Source organism: Ictalurus furcatus, chromosome 3 (assembly GCF_023375685.1).
Source record: "Ictalurus furcatus strain D&B chromosome 3, Billie_1.0, whole genome shotgun sequence".
In the NCBI taxonomy this organism is placed as follows: Eukaryota; Metazoa; Chordata; class Actinopteri; order Siluriformes; family Ictaluridae; genus Ictalurus; species Ictalurus furcatus.
In genome coordinates, this window is record NC_071257.1 from 6,627,258 (window position 1) to 6,649,078 (window position 21,821).

Sequence of the window (21,821 nt, forward strand, 5' to 3'; positions counted from 1 at the left end):
GGGAACGCCTTTAATACTGTTTTAAAAGCAGCCCAGGGGGATTCCGACAAATCGGTTGAGAAAATGCCAAGAATACATTTGTGGAAATTCTAGGCCAAAAGGGGGTCTACCTTGAAGATGATAAAAAACTAAACTATTTTTTATTTATTTTGGATTTTTTTTTCACAACATAATTCCCAGAGTTCCATTTGTGTTACTCTAGAGTTTTGATGACTTTTTTATTATTATTCCAACACTCTGAGCCTAGGAATTCATCCATGGCCCTGTCTCCTTGCTTGTTTTGCATGAAAACACTTTCTACCTCTGTGCCAGTATAGTTTGAAACTTGCCAGAAACCCATAAAACGGTAGTAATTTGCCTCACCCTACACCACCACAGGAACTGATGAGAGAGCTGGATGAGAAGGAGGGGGTGATCAAGTCTGTGCAGGACCAAGCTGACATCCTTTTACAACAGAACCATCCAGCTAGGCTTACTATTGAGGTAAAGCAGAATTGTGTAAACACAAGTGCGTTCGCTTTTTTTAAATTTTGTTTGTCTGATGCCGAAAATATGATTAAAAACAGGATGGGTTCTTACAAATGAAATGATTTATCTACACGTTGTCTTCTGGTAATTTTTAGGCATATAAGGCTGCCATGCAAACACAATGGAGCTGGATCCTTCAGCTCTGCTACTGTGTGGAACAGCACCTGAAAGAAAATATGACTTACTTTGAGGTAGGTGACCGTCTGTTTTGTGGTTTAACTGCTGCTGCTTTTTTTTTTCTTCCTTCCCCTCCTGGTTTTGTCTGATTTGAGCTTTTGCTCCCCTAATAGTTTTTCAATGCTGCCAGAGAGTCTATGGACTACCTTAAAAGCCTTCAGGATTCAATTACAAGGAAGTATGGGTGTGACCGTACTAGCAGTCTGCATAGACTGGAGGATCTCATTCAGGAGTCTATGGTTCGTAATCTTGCAAAACACTATACACTGTGTCACGGGGGTTATCATCAGTAACCTTTCCAATCTGAGATATGATATGTCGTCATCACCGCAGGATGAAAAAGAGCAGCTTCTTCAGTACCGCAGCACTGTGGCTGGCTTGGTAGGACAGGCCAAGTCTGTTGTTCAACTTAAGCCCCGCAACCCAGAGAACCCTGTCCGAACTTCCCTACCCGTCAAGGCCATCTGTGAATACCGTCAGATCGAGGTGACTCCCTTTAGAAACATGTCCTTAAGTTTCTGATGTCCTACATCATTTTTTTTTTGCTAAGTCCTATTTCTGATTACAGATTACTATCTACAAAGATGATGAGTGTGTGCTGGCCAGTAACTCTCACCGAGCTAAATGGAAGGTGATCAGCCCTTCAGGGAATGAGGCCATGGTGCCTTCTGTCTGCTTTACTGTGCCTCCACCCAATAAGGAGGCAGCAGAGATGGCCAGCAGGTGAGCACTACACAATTAGCAATTCTTTCCATCCCTCCAAAAAAAAAAAAAAGTCTGTGTTTTCCTGCACCACTCCCCTTTAACCACAGTATCGGTTTACCTTGCTTCGTGTACAGGCAACACAATGCTCTGTGACCTCACGTGTCTTTTTAACGTGAACAGGTTTCGTGCCTATGTCTCAGCATTTCATATCTTTTTTTACTTTGATCAGGATCGAGCAGCTGTACCAGAAAGTTCTCGCACTGTGGCACAGCTCTCACGTGAACATGAAGAGCGTGGTGTCCTGGCACTACCTGATGACGGATATCCGCAACATCCGCAAAAGCACTGTCGCCTCTGTAAGAATGTTTTTCTGCATAAATGTCTGAATTAACCTGGGACAGATAAGTAAAAACACAAAGAGAAGATCACATGCATGCATGCCAAGTTCTGATCTAACTTCATCACCATAAGGCAGTATTTACCAGTCAGGTGTACGAACATGCCGTCTATTAAATGTAATCATAACCTGTTGGGTCTGGTATGCTAACAATGATTTTTAAATTTTTTTTGCTAACCAAAATGAACTTGGCATAAACTGTTATCCTCAGATTAAGACTATGTTACCGGGTGAGCACCAGCAGGTCCTGAGCAGCTTGCAGTCCCACTTTGAGGAGTTCCTGGAGGACAGTGAGGAATCGGAGGTGTTCACAGTGGCAGACTGCACTCAGCTAGAGAGAGAGGTGCTGGCTTCAAAAGAGTACTATGAGGAATTGCTCAAGTCTGCAGAGCGAGGTAAAAATTACACAGTCGCTCAGTTCTCGATAAATTGTTTCTCATCATGCCCCTTTAATCCTGGCATAGAAAAAATCCTGTGGAATTATTCTTTATCCAGCTTCGAGCTATGCTATTAAAACTATGTGTAAGGCTATGATGTTCCATAATGCATCATTTACATGATTGTTTAGAGGATAACGTACAATTTTAAGAGTAAATAACACTGTAGGATTTAGTTTCGTGAGTAGTTTTAAAAATCATCCCTTTAATCAGAAACTCCTTCATGTGGTCAACAGAGGAACACGAGGAATCCGTGTACAACCTCTTCATATCTGAGGTGCGTAACTTTCGCATGCGCGTGGAAGCCCACGAGGAGCAACTGATTCGGCAGATCCGCTCCCCTCTAGAGCGAGATGACCCGAAGGCCATTATGCAGCGCGTCATTGATCAGGAGGTACGTCTTCTCGCGAGGCCAACTTTATCGTTCACGATCATGCAGCTATTCTCATTCACGCATTCAAGTTTTCAGCGGCGAGCCCGTCTCCACAAAACACACCAACCCCTGACTCCGTTTTATCCCCACAGAGGAAGAAGGCAGAGTTAGACCGGTTGAACGAGGATCTCGAGGTGCTAAAGGAGAAGTGCGAGACGTTCCTCAGGCAGGCTGCTAACTCTCCTTCGGTGCCCACGCTGTCCTCTGAGCTCAACGTGCTCACTCAGAGCATGGCTCAGGTCTACTCCATGTGCTCCATTTACCTGGAAAAGTGAGTGTCATCTACTGACGTGATTGGAAGTACAACTCCAATTCCAAAATGGTTGGGACGCTGAGTAAAATGTAAAGAAAAACAGAATGCGATGATTTGCAAACCTCATAAACCCATATGTTATTCACAGTAGAACACAGAAAACATGTGAAATGTTTAAACTGAGGAAATGTGGAAAAAATAAGGTCATTTTGAATTTCAAGGCCGCAACACGTCTCAAAGAAGTTTCAGCCTTTTTTGCCCCGTCCCAACTTTTTTGAGACTTGTTGCAGCCTTCAAATTCAAAATAACCTTATTTTTTCCTTAAAATGGTACATTTTCTCAGTTTAAACAATTTGATATGTTTTCCAAGATCAAATTCACAAGTTCTATTGTGAATAACATATGGGTTTATGAGATTTGCTAATCATTGCATTCTGTTTTTATTTACATTTTGCACATCGTCCCAACTTTTTTTGGAATTGGTGTTGTACAATTTTACCGAAATAAATCATCATGAACAGTTTTAGACCAGCTAAATGTTCTAAATTGCTGACACATCACAGGCTGAAGACTGTGAGTTTGGCGGTGAAACACAGCCAGGGTGCTGAGGCTTTGGTCAAGCTGTACGAGGGCAAACTGTGCGACGAAGATGCGGTCAATGGTGACATCAGGTCTATCGACACAGTTATGAGCACTCTCAAGGTAGGTAGTCTAAACAAACATGTCTTTGCACTGTTTGTTTACAGTTGCCTTTTTTTCCCTTAATATCCAAGTGCAATATTTTCAGCAATGGAGATCGGAGATAGATGACCGAAGAGATGTCTTCCATGACCTGGAGGATGAACTGCAGAAAGCTAGAGCCATCAGTGACCGTATGTTCAAAACCCATAACGAGAGGGACTTTGACCTTGACTGGCACAAGGAGAAAGCTGAGCAGCTTGGAGAGAGATGGCGGAACGTCCACTGTCAAATTGAAAACAGGTCAGTCAGGCGAATAAGTAAATGAATCATCTTGCAGTAATATTGTCACCTAATTTACATTTATGGCATTTGGAAGACTCCTTTATCCAGAGCGACTTACGTTTATCTCATTTATACATTCATACCTATATAATTTGTCTGATGGAAATATCATCTGATATTCAAATTTGCAAACGTCAGGCTTCGAGACCTGGAAGGCGTCAGCAAGTCTCTGAAATACTATAAGGATGCGTACAGTAGCCTCGATGAGTGGAGCAAAGAGATGGAGGCCAATCAGCTGAAAACCCAAGAGAACCAGCCAGAGGACAGCAAAGCTCTGGCTGAGTTACTAAACCAACAAAAGGTAAGAAATCCATCTTGGTGTCCATCTCAAATGTCACCTTCTCAGGAAATGCTCAGTTTTTTTTCTATAAGAAAGAGTCCTAACACATGCTATTCATCCAGTCAGGTTGTGATATTTATGTGATTTTAGGTGCTGGTTGCGGAAATTGAACGTAAGCAGAGTAAGATTGATGAATGTCAGAAGTACTCGGAGCAGTACTCAGCTGGACTGAAAGTAAGACAGGCTTCTGATCTCACCTTATTGAACCTCAGTGAAAGGAAACAAACTGATGACACTGAAATAGAGACCGAGTGCATCGTGTTGTTCTCTGATTCCAGGATTATGAGCTTCAGTTGATGACCTACAGGGCTATGGTGGACTCTCAGCACAAGTCCCCAGTGAAGAGGAGGAGGATGCAGAGCTCATCAGATACCATTCAGCAGGAGGTTAGGGAGAGAGAAAATAATCACGAGTATCATGAGAAATGTAGTCAACAATAACTAGGTAGTAATAAATAGCAAAACAGCTACGAGGCTTACAAGAATTTTTTTCTTTTCTTTTAATACTCAGTTTATGGACCTCCGCACTCGCTACACAGCACTGGTCACTCTTATGACGCAGTACGTGAAGTTTGCAAGTGAAACTCTGAAAAGGGCAGAAGAAGACGAGGTAGGATTTTCATATGATTATGTCTTTAATTGACTTACACGGAATTTTTTCACTATTAAACTTGCCTTATGTTCAATTACCTGCATATGAAATGTCTATGGTGTGCTGGCTTTGCAGGTTATATTCAAGTATAATCTTGAATATAATGAAATGCTTGTTACTAGGTTGCTTCAAATGTAGAAATTGATAGAACTGTTTCTCTCTGTCCTGCAGTAATAGTTGCTTTTGATGACTGTTTATTTGCTTTTGGGTATAGTATACCTCCTGCCATTCTGCACACACCTTTCAGCGTACTGAGAAAACTATGAAAACACTATTTATCCTAGTTGATACTCTTAACCCTCCTATTATGTTTGGGGAAAAAAAGTTACATCCATTATGTTATGGGTCAAAATGGCTTCCACAGTTTAAATACACACAAAAAACAGCTTAAAACAGTAAACCTTTATTATGGCTTGTCCGAGTCAAGCCATAAGAAGAAATATTTGTATATAAGTTCATGACCCTTAATGAGGAAAAGTAAAAAAAAAAAAAAAAAAAAATTAAATGATAAAAAGAGAGATTAACCAGCATTTCAGACATCTCAAACGTGGAAATGGGTCAAATTCACTCGTAACATAATAGGAGGTTTAAGTGTGTTAAACTCCTTCACAGGCACAAACCGCTCCCTTTTACACTATCGTTTAAATTGAAACATTGTTTTTAATACAAAATATTCAATATTTTGTATTGTTGAAGGTGGAGGGGCATTTTCATGCTTGGTTTGGTAAGTGTGGCAGAGCTCTTCCTTAAGCCGTATTTTCTTTCTCATGCTAAGGAATGGAAGGTAATTTTACATTTAATTTCAGAGGAAGACATGTATGGACAAAGCTGAATATAGGAGCTGTATGGATGGTATGGAGCTGCAGAAAGTGGCAAGTGAAGAGGAGATCTGCAGGCTCAAGCGGCAGGTACTGGAACTGGAGGCCTCTTTATCCGACAGACAACAGCAACTGGACATCCTGGGAGGAGAATTAGAAATGCAGAGAAAGTGCATTGAGGAATTGAATGTACAAAAAACTAAGGCAGAGTATGAAGCGCAACAATACCGTGTTGAGCTAGAGGGTGCTGTTAGATCCAAAGCTGCCAACGAACAAGAGCTAAAAAATTCTCGTCAGTTAATTCAACAGGCAGAGGCCAAACAACTGTCCTTGGAGGAGAGTCTTCGCATGCTAAGGAAGAACATTGAGGAGAGCACTCTGGCCCGTAGGAAACTGGAAGATCACTTGCGACGTAAGGACAGTAATGTCCAAGATCTGGAGGAGCACAGGCGTTCATTGGAGAGGGAGCTGAAAGCCAAGGAGGATGCTGAAGCAAATCTCCTGAATCAGGTTAGGACCATGGAAGTAGAGCTGGCTCAAAAGTCCGAATATAGACCAGTGCATGGGGAATCGCAGAGGGAAGTTATACACAAATCCACCATCTCCATCTCTGCACCAGAAGCAGAGGTCCTACAATGCAAAGTGGATGAACTCATGATAGGCAAAAAGAAAGCTGAAACTGAGATCAAGACATTGAAGTCTGAGCTAAATTCAATGCTCATGCAGAAGAATATGGCTGATGAAAAAGCACAACGCTTCAAGGAGCTCCTGGATGATGCAAATAATAGGCTGATGAAGCTTCAGGTGGAAATGGAGACAGATAGAAACAGCATCAGACAGAAATCAGATGAACTGAGGCAGGAAGCCTCAGAACTTAGGAAATCTGTCTATATATTTCAAGAACAAGTTAAATCCCTTCAGCGAGACAAATCTTCACTAGAGCACAGAGTGCTATTTCATAAAACAGAGGTTGATGGATTAAGGGAACAACTTAAGATCAGTCAAGGGAAGCTTCTTCAGTGGAGCACCAGTGAACAAGAGAATTGTCAGAAACTGAGAAGTCTAGAAGAAGATCTTTCCACCAAACAGGCTGAAGCTGAACAGATGAAATTTAATATGAATGAACTAAACCGAATAAATCAGTTGTTGGAAGGTGATATCAGGCATCTGACGGTAAGTATCGAGTCATTCCAGCAAGAAAAATCACATTCTGAGCAAAGGATAAAAATGCTGAAAAATGAGTCGGATAATCTTAAGGAGCAACTGCAGAAGGCCAAAGAAGAAGTGAGTTTTAAGACGAGAACAGAAAAGGATTTGCAGCTAATGGTCAAAAACCTTGAACTAGAACTTCAGAAAAGTGACTTACAAGTGACCCAACTTACAAAGAAAGTAGAAGAACTAAGAACAACCATGTTGGACAATGACCACTCAGTAAAGAATCTGAATGCTGAACTTGATAAAGCTACCATGGACATTGGCAGCAAAGATCAGCAAATCAGCATATATAAATCACAAGTAGAGAGTACAAAATCTCAGCTGAAAATAATTGAAGAAGAACTTCTTAAAAAAACCCAAGTATCCCATGAGCTTCAGTTAAAACTTCGAGACTACAGTGAAGAGGTGAAGAAAACATCCGAGTTTCAGCAGAAAGTCAAAACCCTCAATGTAACCATTACAAATTATGAAACCGAAATCAGAAATCTGAAAGCAGAGCTGACGTCCAAATCTGTGGAGAAGAATCTAGCCAATCAAAAGGTTCAGGAGCATAAAGTGGAGATTAACAACTTGAACTTATCATTACAAAAGGCCAAGACTGAAGCACAGAAGGAATCATCAGAGGGTAAGAAGAACGTTGCAAAGTTGAGAGAGCTTGAGAATGAACTTGCACGATGCAGACAGACCATAAGCAGAATGAGCGGCACCTCTGAAAAGACCACGGTCAATCTTAAACTGGACATCTCTACTCTTCAGAGGGAAAAGCAAGCTGCTGACCAAAAGTTACAAGCTCTGAAGTCTGAATTTGACGAACTTAATTCCACCCTCAAAAAGACAAAAGACGAGTTGCTCAGAGTGACTCAAGAAGGGAAGTTAAATCAGTCACAAATCAAAGAAATGGAGACAGAACTTCAGAAGAATAGGTTGATCATTAGAGAAATTAACTCGAATTCCGACAAATATACAGCAAACCTGCAACATGAATGCTCGAACCTTCTTAAAGAGAGAGGTTCTGCAGAAGAAAAAATCACAACGTTGACAGCTGAAACTTCACAGCTAAAAATGAAGTTGGAACACACTCAGGCAGATCTGATGCAAAAGCAGAAGGAAACAGCAGCTGCCAAATCGAGGTCCCAAATGTTAGAGGACCAGTTGGACAATTGTAAGAGAATGCTAGAGGACCTTAAGGGGAAACTTGAACTACAGAAGAAGGGCTATGAGACACAGTTACAGTTAGTGCAGAGCGAAATGGAGCACAAACTGGCATTGCAGGAGTCTCGCATGAAACTAGAATGTGAGCGAAAATCAAAGGAACGCTTACATAGCGCTGAAACAATTGAACGAGACAACCAGCAACTCTTGCAAGAAATGGAAAAGCTAAAAACATTGCACTTAAATGCCATGAAAGCCAAACAGGAAGCTCAAAAACAACTTGACAGCATGTCCTCTCAACTGGACCAATCCAAGAAACAAAAAGGAGCTTTGGACCTTGAATTGCGCAAAGCAAAATCTAAGATTACAGAATTAGAAACCGAGAAAATCAGAGTGAAATCCAGTATCTCGCAACTAGACAATATCCGCAAAGAGAACTCTGAAGAAACGGCAAGACTGAGACAGATGTTGACGGAGACTAAGCAGAAATTAATGATGGCCGAAAATGAAGCAAAATCCTCAAAGGACCAGATTGCTTCATACATAAAAGAAGTGAAATCTTTACAGGAGAAGAACCTAAAGCTTGAAGTGACCTATAGCTCAGATATAAAACATCTGAAAGAGTTGGAAGGTATGAATCAAGTCAGTCATCAGTGCGCCAAAGACGGTGAGCTTGCAAAGCTGAAGACTGAGTTGATATTAACACAGAAAATACTGTCTTCGTATGAAGAAGCCAAGCAAAATCTGGAGGATGAACTTAAGAAAATGAAATTGACTTCAGAGGTACATATCAATAAGCATTTGTAAATGTTTTAGATACTATGATTTCATATAGATCAGTCTGGTATGTTTTTTTATTTATTTATACTCTTACCTGGAAATAAAATAATAATAATAATAATAAAAAACTTAATAACTAACTATCAATTAATCTCATGTTTTCAGATAGCTACTTTGAAGAAGGATAAAGTACTGGAGGAACTAAAAATTGCGAAACAAGACAAAATGGTACCACTGGATAAAACATCACATGACTTAAGGATAAATGAAAACACTATTTTAAATTCATCTACACAGGAACAACTGTCAACTCTGTCCACTACCAACCAAAGTAATCGTTCTGAACATAGATTTATATCCAGCGAGTCTGTGAAAAATCGGTCTGTAACGTTTAATATCATCACCACTGAGTTCCTTGAGGACAGTGCATCTGATTCCTCAAAGATAAGTAAACCAAGCGAGTCGAGCTCGTCAGCGCTTCAAGGACTCAGGGGTCGGGTCAGTATTAAGAAGTTGATTACATCCAGTGTAATCACTGAGGAAATTGCGCTTAAGTTAAAAACTGGATTGATGACAATGGATGAGCTTCAAGCATCACTAGCCCAATTCACTGGCAAACCTGCTTCAATTGCCGGGATTTATGTTGAATCTGGCAAGAAAAAGATGTCTTTTATAGATGCTGCAGAGGCAGGTATTATGGCGAAGACGTATGCTATCGAGTTTTTGGAAGCACAGGCTGCCACAGGAGCCATAATTGATCCAATCACTGGTGAAAGCTACAGTGCTTCAGATGCCATTGATAAAGGCATTATTGGTGGAGAATTGAGGGACAGAATAACAGATGCTGACAAAGCAGTCAGTGGTTACCCGCACGGAGGGAAGCTACTGTCCGTCTTTCAAGCTATGGAAGCACGAATTTTAGATAGACACAAAGGGAAGGGAATACTTGAAACACAAATTGCAACTGGAGGGCTGATTCACCCATTACTTGGCATGCGGGTTCCACCAGACTGTGCCATTGAACAGGGACTCATAAATCAAGTCACCCTTCAAACTCTATTTGATCCCATCACTAATCCAAAGAGCTTCCACAACCCAGAAACAGGACAGAGAGCATACTATAATGAACTCCTCAAATTGTGCGTATATGATGTCAACGGTGGCATTTATCTTCTACCCTTTGGAAATGATCATATTTCCAGTTTCACCCCAGCGAGCACTCACAGAGTGTCGGTCATTAACAGTTCCACTGGTGCAGAGATGTCGACATATGACGCCTACAAGGCCAATCTCATAGATAAAAGAATCTACCTGTTCCTCTCGCAACAGGAGAGCGCGTGGCAAGAGACGACGTTCAGTGACTCAAGTGGGAAACCTTTGCATATTTTAACCGATCAAAAGAGCGGGCGACAATTTTGCATTGAACATGCTCTTAGTCTTAAGATCCTTCAAACAAGCGAACTTCAAAGCTATCGTAGCGGTCAAATGAGCATCTGTGAGCTTACCGACCTTCTGATTTCTAGAAAGGTTGTGTTGAAGAATAAGCACAGCCCCATCGCAGGACTCTGGGATGTAACTTTCAAAAAGAGGCTCTCTATTCTCAAAGGATTTCAACAAAACCTTGTGGACAGGCTCACTGCAATGAAACTCCTTGAAGCTCAAGCCTGCACTGGAGGCATTTGTGACCCGTCATCAGGTGAGCGATTTCAGATTGCAGAATCTCTCCACCGTGGACTCCTGGATGAAAGCTTTGCTCGACCTCTGCACCAGTACGAGCAAGCCTGCCATGGCATCATCCATCCCCAAACTAGAAAGATTTTAACAGTAGGTCAGGCAATGCAAGAGAACCTGTTCCCTAAAGATATTGGACTCCGATGTCTTGAATATCAGCTTACAACTGGAGGCCTGATAATCCCGGAAAGCCAGAACAGGGTCTCTTTGGAGGAAGGAGTCAAGAGCTGTCTGATTGACAAAGCAACAGCTGCACAGTTGAGAGATGACCACCCACATGCCAAAAATATCACCTGCCCAAAAACAAAGCGAAAGATTTCTTTCAGAGAAGCAGTGGAGAAAGGAGTCTTTGATAGCCATACTGGACTCCTTCTGCTTGATGCTACGAAGCCACATAGTATTGGGGCCACATCGTCTTTCCAATATATTTGGACCTACCGTCACTTCTAAAGCAGCATTTACAGATATTTGAGCTAAAATAAAGGACACAGAATTGTGTGATTGTTGTTAGCGATGAATGAAAGTGAATTCGCCATTGTGTGAATGCAAATTGGCAGCTATTAGCTTCCAATTCTTGTTAGCATGTTAGTTCTAGCTCTTCATTAAATATGACCAGGTGTTGGCAAGTAACGTGATAGGAATATCAATGAAATGGGGTTATGAGTCACAGAATATGTGGTATAAATGTATGCATATGTATCTATGTCTCAAAACTGAGTAGGTGTTTTTCCTTATAAACAGTGTGTATTGTCTGTCTGTCCTGTATTTTCCATGGTTTATTTGATACGGTTTGACAGTACGCAACTACAGACCACAAACTCACAAACATCGAACTAACACAAGTAATTATTTAGATTTGTATTTAATTGCTACAATTTAAATTCTCAAGCTAAATAAGTTAATAATAATAATAATAATAATAATAATAATAAGCAAATTGGCATGGAGGTATGCTTACTCATACACAACAGCAATTAGTTGACATTTTCTTGCTTTTGTAATTTATTTCACAACATCTTTTTCCATGCCATTCAGAAATCTGTTGAAGAGGAGAGAAAAGAGCACAGTGATAAAGTTAGCAAGTTATTAAACTGGATGTCTGATGTGAAATCGAACGTGAACAAAAACGAAAAGGCTGTAGGTGATGGCAAAGGCAGCACAGAGAGCTCTAATAAGCTTCAGGTAAATCACTTTCTGCAATTTTGTGTTTTTTTTTAGGTATTTTTTTAAATAACTTTTTTCAGGTCTTGGAAATAACTTCAAGCAAATCACACAGAACGGTTCAGTGTCGAGTTCATTTTTATGTATGTGCATTACTTGGAATAAAGAAATGTATTGTGTATATTCGTTTGTATTACTTTTCTGTTTTTAAATTAATTACATGCCTCTTCGGTCATGGTACAATGACCAAATGTGAAAAAAAGTGTATGACCATGGAGAGTTTCACAAGCACACAAATCAAGTATACACTCATGATTATCGTATACTGTGTTTACAGCATTATAATAAACAGTGCAGTTACCCCCAGATAATAAAAAAAATATTTTATCATGCCTGAAAACATATTTCTTATTTCAACTGAAATGATCTTATTTGAAACCTATAGCATACAGAACGGACAGTTAACGATTATTCGTTTTATTTTGTTTTTTTACATAACCAACACTGTGCACATGCAGATTTATGCAGAGACATTTTCTGCATGAAGAATCATTTATGAGAAAGATTTCCCTTCATTTATATCCATAACACATTGATTACACATACATATATTTGTTCACCCATTTAAAAGTGACCCAAAGGCCTCGTCCACTAGGTTTCATGTTGTCATGGCAATGGATTTGTTAATGAGTGGACACCCGAGATGCATAGGGTGTATTTGTCCTTCCTCTCCCCACTGTTGTTATGCTACATTGCCCATGACCGTTATGATTCATGAAAGCGTCCTTGGAAAGGAGCAAAGAGTGCCCAGTGGGCCTACACTATATAAAGTCTAGCAATGGTCTAGCATACAAAGTAACACTCCAAATTATTTAAATACCAATGTTTATATCCCTATGCCTTATACCGGAATTCATACACGCACAGCAAATCCATGTGCACATGTTAATGCCCTGTTGTCAAAATGTTTGCGTTTATCATTTATAATTATAATTCTGTAGCGTACAATGTGATGTCAGCTTTTTTTTTTTTTTTTTTTTTTTTTTTTTTAATTGATAAGCTATGAACAGTGCAAAAATCTTGCTAATGAGTCCTTTTTTCACTTATTATACCAGATTCCTACGGAAGAAGTTTTGTCAAAGAAAGAACAAATAACAGAAGCATTAAGAAATACACAGCAGATACTGACCAAGCACAGTGACAAGTATGTTACTTTATTTTTTTCACATCAGACATAACAAGCAGTGGGGGAAAAAAAAAGAAGTATTTTCCACTTTATTGTTTTTATATCAGAAAGTTTTAATTATGTATAAATGATCTTATTATTCTCATTAGGATGTCTGAAGAGGAAAAGTGTGAAGCAAAAGAACAGCTAAAACTCCTCAACCAGGCCTACGATGAGCTCTCTCAGATGAGTGCGAACCAGACACCCTCTGCTGAACAGGTGAGGCGGGTGAACTCCATTCTGCAGCAACTAAACGAGTGACGTTAAGGTTAAATGCCTGTTACTGAGTCACAAATGCTGTTCTCAATGCATGGCTAACATGTTGAAGCCTCAGCACACTGAGCATGATACTGTATGAAAGGTTTCAAATGTACATTCACGCTAACATTTTAAACTCATCCCTGGGTAAGGTGGGGTTTTTTTTTGTACAGAGTGAACTGAGTATGCTGTAAACATAGCAGAGCATGAGTTTTTAATGCTACTCATTCTTACGTCACAGCAAACCTCCTACGCTGTCACTCTTTAAAGGTTTTCGCCACACTGCAGTAATACTCATCGTGTTGTCCTTTTAACCGACGTTGTTGTTTTCGTAAGATGCTGAAAGTTCTGTCCACAGATGCATGAGAGCTTTTAATTCTCCTCTTCTGGCTGTTGAAAGTCTGATTTGAGTGTTGAAAATGATCTGTAGACTTGTTTAACGGGTGAGTAGATGTTTAACGTTTATAGAAGAATTCTAAAAGCTGTTAATGATTTCTCATTCACGATGCACATTTAATTCAGATGCCTTTCGTTGCAGGAGTTTGAAGTCATCGAAGGCATTCTCGATGTGGGAAAAGGAGCAGTGCTGTCTGTATGTCGCGCAGTGCAGAATGGTCTCATTGACCACTGCACTGGGCTCAGTCTCCTTGAGGCTCAGCTCATAACATCTGAACTCATCTTACCCGAATTCCACATGTGCCTAGACTTGGAGGATGCATTCAAGCACAAGCTCGTGGATGAGCCCATGTATAAGCAACTGCAAGACTTGAACGAAGCCAATAAATGCATCCAAAGTCCACGTTATGCTTCTGAACCCTTGCCGATGGTAGCTGCAGCGAAGGATGGGGCGATTTCTGAACGTCTAGCTGTAAAGGTCATTGAGATCCAGCTAGCCACTGGTGGGTTAAGAGTGACATACACTGGAGATAGTTTAAGTCTCGAGAGGGCATTTGAAATTGGCTTAATTCCCCAGTCTCTCTATATTCAGATATTACAAAGACAGAATACCTGGAAGGATTTGATTGATCCTAATACAGCTGAAAAAGTTTCTCTTATTCAGCTTGTGCAGAGGAGCATTGTGCACGAGGAGACAGGGCTACGTGTGCTGGCGGTGAAATCTGGCATAGCGTTTACATCTGGGAGAGAGGTCAGCATTCTGGGAGCGATGCACGAGGGTCTGATAGATCGCGAGACCATGCTCCGGCTGCTGAGTGCGCAGCTCTTTGCAGGAGGCATAGTCGATCCTAGAACAAACTGTAAGCTTACAGTAGAAGAGGCCGTAGCTGAGGGTCTTATTGATCAGGACACTGCCAGTGGAATTTTGAGCCACCAAGCCCAAAATGGTGGCATTGTAAACCCTAAAAACGGTGCTAGACTGACAGTCGATGAAGCTGTTCAGTGTGATTTAATGAGTTCCAGAAGTGCTCTGTTAGTTCTGGAGAGGCAGAAATGTTTCATGGGCCTCCTATGGCCTCACTCTGGTGAAATCCTCACTGTCTTGAGGTCCACACAGCATGAAATCATCACTGACAAACTGGCGCATGATCTTCTGTGTAACCGGCATAAAATAACGGCATTTTACATACCAGAGAACTCTGAGGTAGTTGATATCGACTCTGCTGCACAGAGTGGTTTGATCAACGCTTGCACAGTAGACTTTTTAAAAACGATAGAGATACCAGATACGTTCCCTGATGTAGAAGATCTCAATGACAGATTTTCATCATGGCTAGTAATGCGTGAGCTTCAAATTGAGGGATCAGAAAGATCCAGAGAAGGATTGGAAGCTAATGAAAAGAGTACGAACGCCCCATCTTCCTTGGAAGCCAAACAACTTTTTGTTTCATTTTTAATGATGAACAGCTACATGGACCCCAAATCAGGACAGAGGCTGTTAATTTTTGATAGGCAGTTAAATAAAATGGCTAAAGTACTGCTAGAAATGTCAGAAACTGACACACATGCTAAAATCCATGAGTCCTCGCTAGACGAGGATTTTCCAGATGATGCACACATCACACACACTGGTGAATTGACACTTTTGCATATTGAAGAGCCAAGAATAGCAGAAGAGACTATTTCAGAGGTCTCTACTGAGGGTGATCATTGTATAAAAACGTCAACTATTGAATCTGACAGTCTTACGTCAGGGTCAGGTGAATTATTTAATACATCACTGGAAAGTGCTCCATATAAAGCTTCAGCATCTGCGATTAAAATAAAAGAAAGTGCAGTTGAGGATACGTTTACAGATGCATGCACGAAGCACCACACGAATGAGATGCATAATTCTTCAGTTCAACTTTCTTTAGGAACGCATATTTCCCAACAATTAAATCCCGAAATTGGGAGTCAAACACATTTGCTTTCAGAAGAAGAAAAGAATGCGCCTTTGAGTCACAGAGAAAATTCAGTTCAAGCAAAAGATAAAGACCCCGCACAGTGCTCTTGTGAAGGTGTGTATGATAACAAGCTCGAAAGAGACCACGTGTTATGCCTTCTGAGAGACCAAATAAAAGAGGGGGGCATTTTAGATGCCACCTCTGGAAAGCGATACAACCTTAATGATGCTTTTGATAAGGGCTTCATTGATGAAGAGACCATGTTAGAGGTGCTTGCACTCCAGCTTGGAAGGCACAGTGTCATCAGAAATAAAACCACGATCATGTCAGTACTGAAACAAGCTGTGTCACAAAGCTACATATCGTCTCGCGTAGCTTTACAGATCCTGCAGCAGCAAGATTTACTTAGTGGTCTCTACGACTCATCTGGAAAGAGCATCAGTGCTAGGGAGGATTGGGAGATGGGTTTGATTACTGATGATATTGGCAGCTTTGTCCTTGATTCAGAAGTAGCCCAGAAGGCCACCACTGATCCTGATGGAACGTGTGTTTGCAGTTTGTCTAATGCAAAGACGGTTCGTGATATTGAAGCAGATAGTGATGAGATCCCTGCTGTGGACTTCAGTGAAAAATATCCAAGTACTGAAAATGCAGTGAATAGGTCAGAAGTAGTCACTCGTCTATCAACAACCTCAAAAGAAATGGCCGGTAGTTTCGACTCGTCATTTATGTTAAATACGGTTAGTAATGAGGAGACCATTGCTGAGGAGATTGGCGGAATCTGTCCAAGTACTGAAAATCTATTAGCAACTTCAGCAGAAATGACCGGTGAATTAGACTCACCGTTAAAGACACCAAGTGATGATGAGATCACTGATCAGGAGAAAGACAGAAAATGTACTGAAAATGCAGGAAACATAACAGAAGAATTAAGAAATTCAAATCAAATGACTAGTAGTTTGGACTCATCGTTCATCTTAAATACAGTTATTTATGAGGACATCACTGCTGAAGAGGTTGCTGAAAATTCTCCAAGTACTGAAAATGCATTGAAAAGGCCAGATGAAGTCACCAATCTATTAGCAACTTCAGCTGAACTCACCAATACTGTGGACTCATCATCCACCTTAAAGATATATAGCGATGTGGAGATAGTTGCTGAGGAGTTTGGTGAAAAATGTCCAAGTACTGAGTACGGATTAATGAGAACAGCTGAAAGCAATGCTGTATTAACAAATTTAACACAATTCACTAGTCAGCATCTGTCAGTATTTAACTTGAAGACAGTTACTAGTGAAGAAGAGTTTGATGAAAAGTGTCTGAACGCTGAAAATGAGGTGAAGCAAACAGAGAAAGATTCTAATCTCTTAGCAACACAATCAACACAAATGACGAATTGCTTGAACACATCATTTAGCTTAAAGACAGAAAGTGAAAAGGGCTTCACTGATTTTAGTGATAAAGGTCTAAATACTGAAATTGAGATGAAAACGCTGGAAGAAGACAACCATCTGTCAGCATCCTCAGCAGAAATTAACACTAGGTTGGAAACACCATTTACCTTTAAGGAAGTTATCGATGAGGAGATCTTTCATGAGGAACTTGGAGAAAAATGTCCACGTACTGAAAATGCAATAACAAGACCAGAAGACGCTCATCTGTCAACAAATTCAAAACAAATTACCAGTGGTTTAGACTCACTCTCCCTGTTAAAGCCAGATAGTGATGCAGAGATCACTGCTCTGGAGAAGGAGAGTTATGAGATCCCTGCTGTGGACTTCATTGAAAAATGTCCAAGTATAGACAGTATAGTAAATGGAACAGAAGTCGTCACTCATCTGTCAGCAAATTCAAAACAAATAATCAGTAGTTCGGACTCTCTGTTTACCTTAAATACAGTTAGTGATGAGATCACTACTGAAAATTTTAGTGAAAAATCTTCAAGTACTGAAAATAGAATAAGACCAGATGAGATTTCTAATCTATCAATAACGTCAACACTATTGACCAGTACTTTGGACTCGTCATTCCCCTTAAAGACATATGCTGACAAGATCACTGCTGAAGAGTTTGGTGAAAAAAGTACTGAAAATAAAGTAAATGATGTAACTGCTGAGGGGATTGGTACTGAAATTGAAACGAAAAGAACGGAGAAAAACATTCCTCTATTAACGAACTCTGCACAAATGAGCAGTAGTCTGAACTCAGTGTTATTGTTACCGCCAGTAGGTGACACATGTCCAGGTACTGAAAGTAGTTTGAACTCATCATTCACCTTAAAGATCACAAATGATGAGTTTGCTGAAAAATGTCCAAGTGCTGAAAAGACAATGAAAAGCACAAATGAAGTCTCACAAGTATTAACAACTTCAGCACAAATAGTCAGTAGTCTGGACTCATTTTTCACCTTAAATACAGTTAATGATGATAAAATCACTGTTCAGAAACTTGGTAAAAAATGCCAAAGTACTGAAAATGATCTGAATACATCAGGGGATGCCACCAACACAAAACAGGATATATATAGTTTGGACTCATCATTCACCCTAAAGACTGCTGTGATCCCTGTTGAAAAATGTCCAGCTACTGAAAATGCAGTGAAGAGAACAGAGGATGCCACTCCTCTATTGAGTAGTAGTTTGGAGTCCCCATTCACCTTAAAGACAGCTAATGAGGAGTTCACTGATGACACATTTGGTGAAAAATGTCCAAGTACTGAAAATTCATTGAGGTCAACTGTAGACCAGACTACTTTATCCACAGACTTAACACAATTGACCACCAGTCTGAATGATGAATCCTTCATCCTAATGACCGATAATAACGAGATCTGTGCTGAGGACCTAAGTAAAAAATGTCCAAGTACTGAAAATGCAGTGAACAGAACAGAGGAAGACACTCCTCCATTAATGAGTAGTAGTTTGGAGTCCCCATTAACCTTAAAGACAATTAGTGAGGAGATCACTGATGACACATTTGGTGAAAAAAGTCCAAGTACTGAAAATTCATTGAAGTCAACTGTAGACCGGACTTCTCTATCCACAGACTTAACACAATTGACCACCAGTCTGAATGATGAATCCTTCACCCTAATGACCGATAATAACGAGATCTGTGCTGAGGACCTAAGTAAAAAATGTCCAAGTACTGAAAATGCAGTGAACAGAACAGAGGAAGCCACCAGTTTATTAATAAACACAACACAGGCGATACATAGATTGGACTCATCATTCATCCTAAAAACAGATAGTACTGAAATCCATGTTGAAAACTGTCCAAATACTGAAAATGCAGTGAACAGAACAGAGGAAGCCACTCCTCGATTAACACACATGATCAGTAGTTTAGACTCCTCATTCACCTTAAATGCAGAGGAGGTCACTGATGATATGTTTGGTGAAAAATGTCCAAGTGAAAATGCAGTGAGGACATCAGATGAAGCTTCTTTATCAACACGCTTAACACAAATGACCAGCAGTTTGGATTCATCATTCACCTTCATGACAGATAGTGATGGGATCCCTGCTGAGGACCTAAGTGAAAAAAGTTCAAGTACTGAAAATGCAGTGAATAGAACAGAGGAAGCCAGTCCTCTTTTAATGACTTCGGCACAAATGGTCAGTAGTTTGGACTCCTCGATAGTGACCTTAAAGCCAGTTAGTGAGGAGATCACTGATGCGTTTGGCAAAAAATGTCCAAATACTGAAAATGCAGTGAGGACATCAGATGAAGCTTCTTTATCAACAGACTTGACACAAATTATCAGCAGTTTGGATTCATCATTCACCTTCATGGCAGATAGTGATGAAATCCTTTCTGAGGATTTTAGTCAAAAATATCCAAATACTGAAAATGGAGCGAACAGAACAGAGGAAGTCAGTCCTCTATTAACACCTTCCACACGAATAATCAGTAGTTTGGACTCCTCGTTCATCTTAAAGACAGTTCGTGAGGAGACCACTGATGATGCATTTGGCGAAAAATGTCCTAGTACTGAAAATGTATTGAACGGGCCAGAAAAAGACACTCCTATAAGCAGCTCAATACAAATGGCCAGTTGTTTAGACTCATCATTCAGCTTAAAGAGAGTTCGCGATGAGATCACCGACAAATTGTTGTATGACAAATGTTCAAGTACTGAAAGTGAAGTGAAAAGAACAAAGGAAACCAATTGTCTATCCGGAAATACTGAAAATGTAGTGAACAGGACTGAGGAAGCCACTCATCTATTACACGACTCAACCCAAATGATCAGTAGTTTGTACTCAAATCCAGTTAGTGAGGCCATCGCTGATAAGGACCTGGGTGAAAAATGCCCATGTACTGAAAATTTTGGGAAAAGAACAGAGGTCACCACTCATGTATTAACAGACACAACACAAATCACTAATCTTAACACTACATTGCTTTTAAAGACAGTTAGTGATATTTCTTCAGCTATTGGATTTGATTCAGAAAAACAGAATGAGGTTGAGCAAATTATCCATACCCATGGTTTAGAGGATCTTGATAATTCAGATTGTTTGGATACCAAATACAGTGGAGATAGAAATCGTACAGAGTTGGGGAATGTTCCAGAAAAAGAGAATCATCTTAATGAAGGAATTTCTTTTCATATTACCTTTAATGCATTATGTCAAGCTCCTTTAACCAGATTTAGGGATGTGACTTTTAATGAAGCAGCGGTAAATCAGAGGAGAAGTTCTGTTCAGAGTGACTCTGGCATTTCCTCTTCATTGCAAAGCGATATTTATTCTGATGAAAAGAAATCAGAGAACTTGGGGAAATTACACAAAGATCACAGTGCTTTCAATGAGCCACAGCAAACAGCAAGTACATCCCCCAGCGAGAGAGGTTCAGAGAGCTTAAGTACAATTGAAGATATAAAAACACTAACAGATAATGAACCCTCTTTATCCTCTTCCGCATTGTTTCATTTATCAGACATGGGAACTGCAGGGAAAACGAATGTGAGTCCTGAATCAAGTGAAAACATGCAAGATCAGGAAGACAATGTAGTTTCTCATTCAATAGATTTTGTTCAAACAAATCTGAACGAGAAAGATCTGAATCAATGTACTAATAGCGTGATTGTGGAAGGACCTGAGCATGAGTGCAAGTCAGGTACAGTTAATGACCATGCAGCATTTAAAGCAGTAGAGACCCAATCCAGTCTTGCTGACAGTAAGACAATCAGTGATTATGACTCAGTCAGTATCAACACCTCAGAGTCTATGGATATGTCACAGCTTTGCTCAAAGTTCCTGCCTGACATAGCTCTCGGTGATGATTCAAGCAATAAGCAACGCTTAGCCGAGCAAGGTGGAGTACCTGACGCAGCAATCGACGCCAGCTTGCCTAACTCAGGCTTTGTCATATCCGAGAAAAACAGATATGATACAGAAGCCTTACAGTACAAAACTGCCATCACTCCAGCGCACATTGTGGGAGAACAATCTTCAAAATCTGTTACACTGAAATCGACTATTCCACCAAATTCATCACACAAAGACTTGCTTAATGTTCATACACCTCAAGACTCCAGCAATGTTGAACATAATGGAGATAAGCTGTGTGCAAATTCTTCAGAACTGGAAAAAACTGCAGTCAAAGGATCTATAAATGAGATCCAGAGCAAAGAAAGGCAAGCCCTTGACAACAGTGAGGACATCTCACCCACTGCTGCAGCTCAACATGAATCATTTGTCACTTGGGTCCTTGTTGAGAGCAAAGATCTAAGTCTGCTCAAGGATTTGAGTGAACATGAGGGAATTCTTCCAGTTTGTGTAAATCAAGAGAAGTGTCCATCTTATGTGGCCGGTCATGGTCAGGAACCCAGTAGTCCAGAGCTAATGCAGTCGCAGCTTCAAGAGATGATTCAAGAGATGTCTGCTGACAAAGAACCAGAAATGCTGAAAGAAATTTTAGGTCTGCTGGGAACCACTGCTCAGGGAGTTGAAGGCTCATGTATGGAAGGGATTGAAAGTCAGCCCAATGCTTCTGCCAGCAATGATTATGCTGATGATGTCTTTCACTCAGCTTTGTCCAATCAGCAGTGTTCTGAGGCAAATGTTTCAACCATTGAGGAAGCAGAGGAGGTCAAAGTTAGACCCAGAGTGAGCATTTAACTTGAGATACATTTTGAATTTGGATACTACTATAAATAGTTAACAAATGATTATTATTTTGGAATAT

The 21,821-nt window shown here is 40.3% G+C and overlaps 1 protein-coding gene across 10 annotated transcripts in view; it reads left to right on the forward strand.

The window, feature by feature from the left end:
* dst (dystonin) overlaps positions 1-21,821 on the forward strand; it is a 148,462-nt gene that overhangs the window by 72,024 nt on the left and 54,617 nt on the right. For 6 of the 10 annotated variants that reach the window (XM_053620536.1, XM_053620542.1, XM_053620537.1 and 3 more), the window contains 20 exons: positions 379-483; positions 624-719; positions 819-944; positions 1,039-1,191; positions 1,274-1,428; positions 1,640-1,766; positions 2,019-2,202; positions 2,481-2,638; positions 2,770-2,948; positions 3,494-3,632; positions 3,718-3,911; positions 4,092-4,254; positions 4,384-4,467; positions 4,572-4,679; positions 4,804-4,902; positions 5,751-5,852; positions 11,676-11,822; positions 12,917-13,005; positions 13,137-13,245; positions 13,823-21,742. In XM_053620536.1, the coding sequence (XP_053476511.1) occupies positions 379-483; positions 624-719; positions 819-944; positions 1,039-1,191; positions 1,274-1,428; positions 1,640-1,766; positions 2,019-2,202; positions 2,481-2,638; positions 2,770-2,948; positions 3,494-3,632; positions 3,718-3,911; positions 4,092-4,254; positions 4,384-4,467; positions 4,572-4,679; positions 4,804-4,902; positions 5,751-5,852; positions 11,676-11,822; positions 12,917-13,005; positions 13,137-13,245; positions 13,823-21,742 (10,437 nt within the window). The remainder of the gene's footprint in view (positions 1-378; positions 484-623; positions 720-818; positions 945-1,038; positions 1,192-1,273; positions 1,429-1,639; positions 1,767-2,018; positions 2,203-2,480; positions 2,639-2,769; positions 2,949-3,493; positions 3,633-3,717; positions 3,912-4,091; positions 4,255-4,383; positions 4,468-4,571; positions 4,680-4,803; positions 4,903-5,750; positions 5,853-11,675; positions 11,823-12,916; positions 13,006-13,136; positions 13,246-13,822; positions 21,743-21,821) is intronic. The other 4 variants (XM_053620544.1, XM_053620540.1, XM_053620545.1 and 1 more) reach the window with 1 other exon arrangement.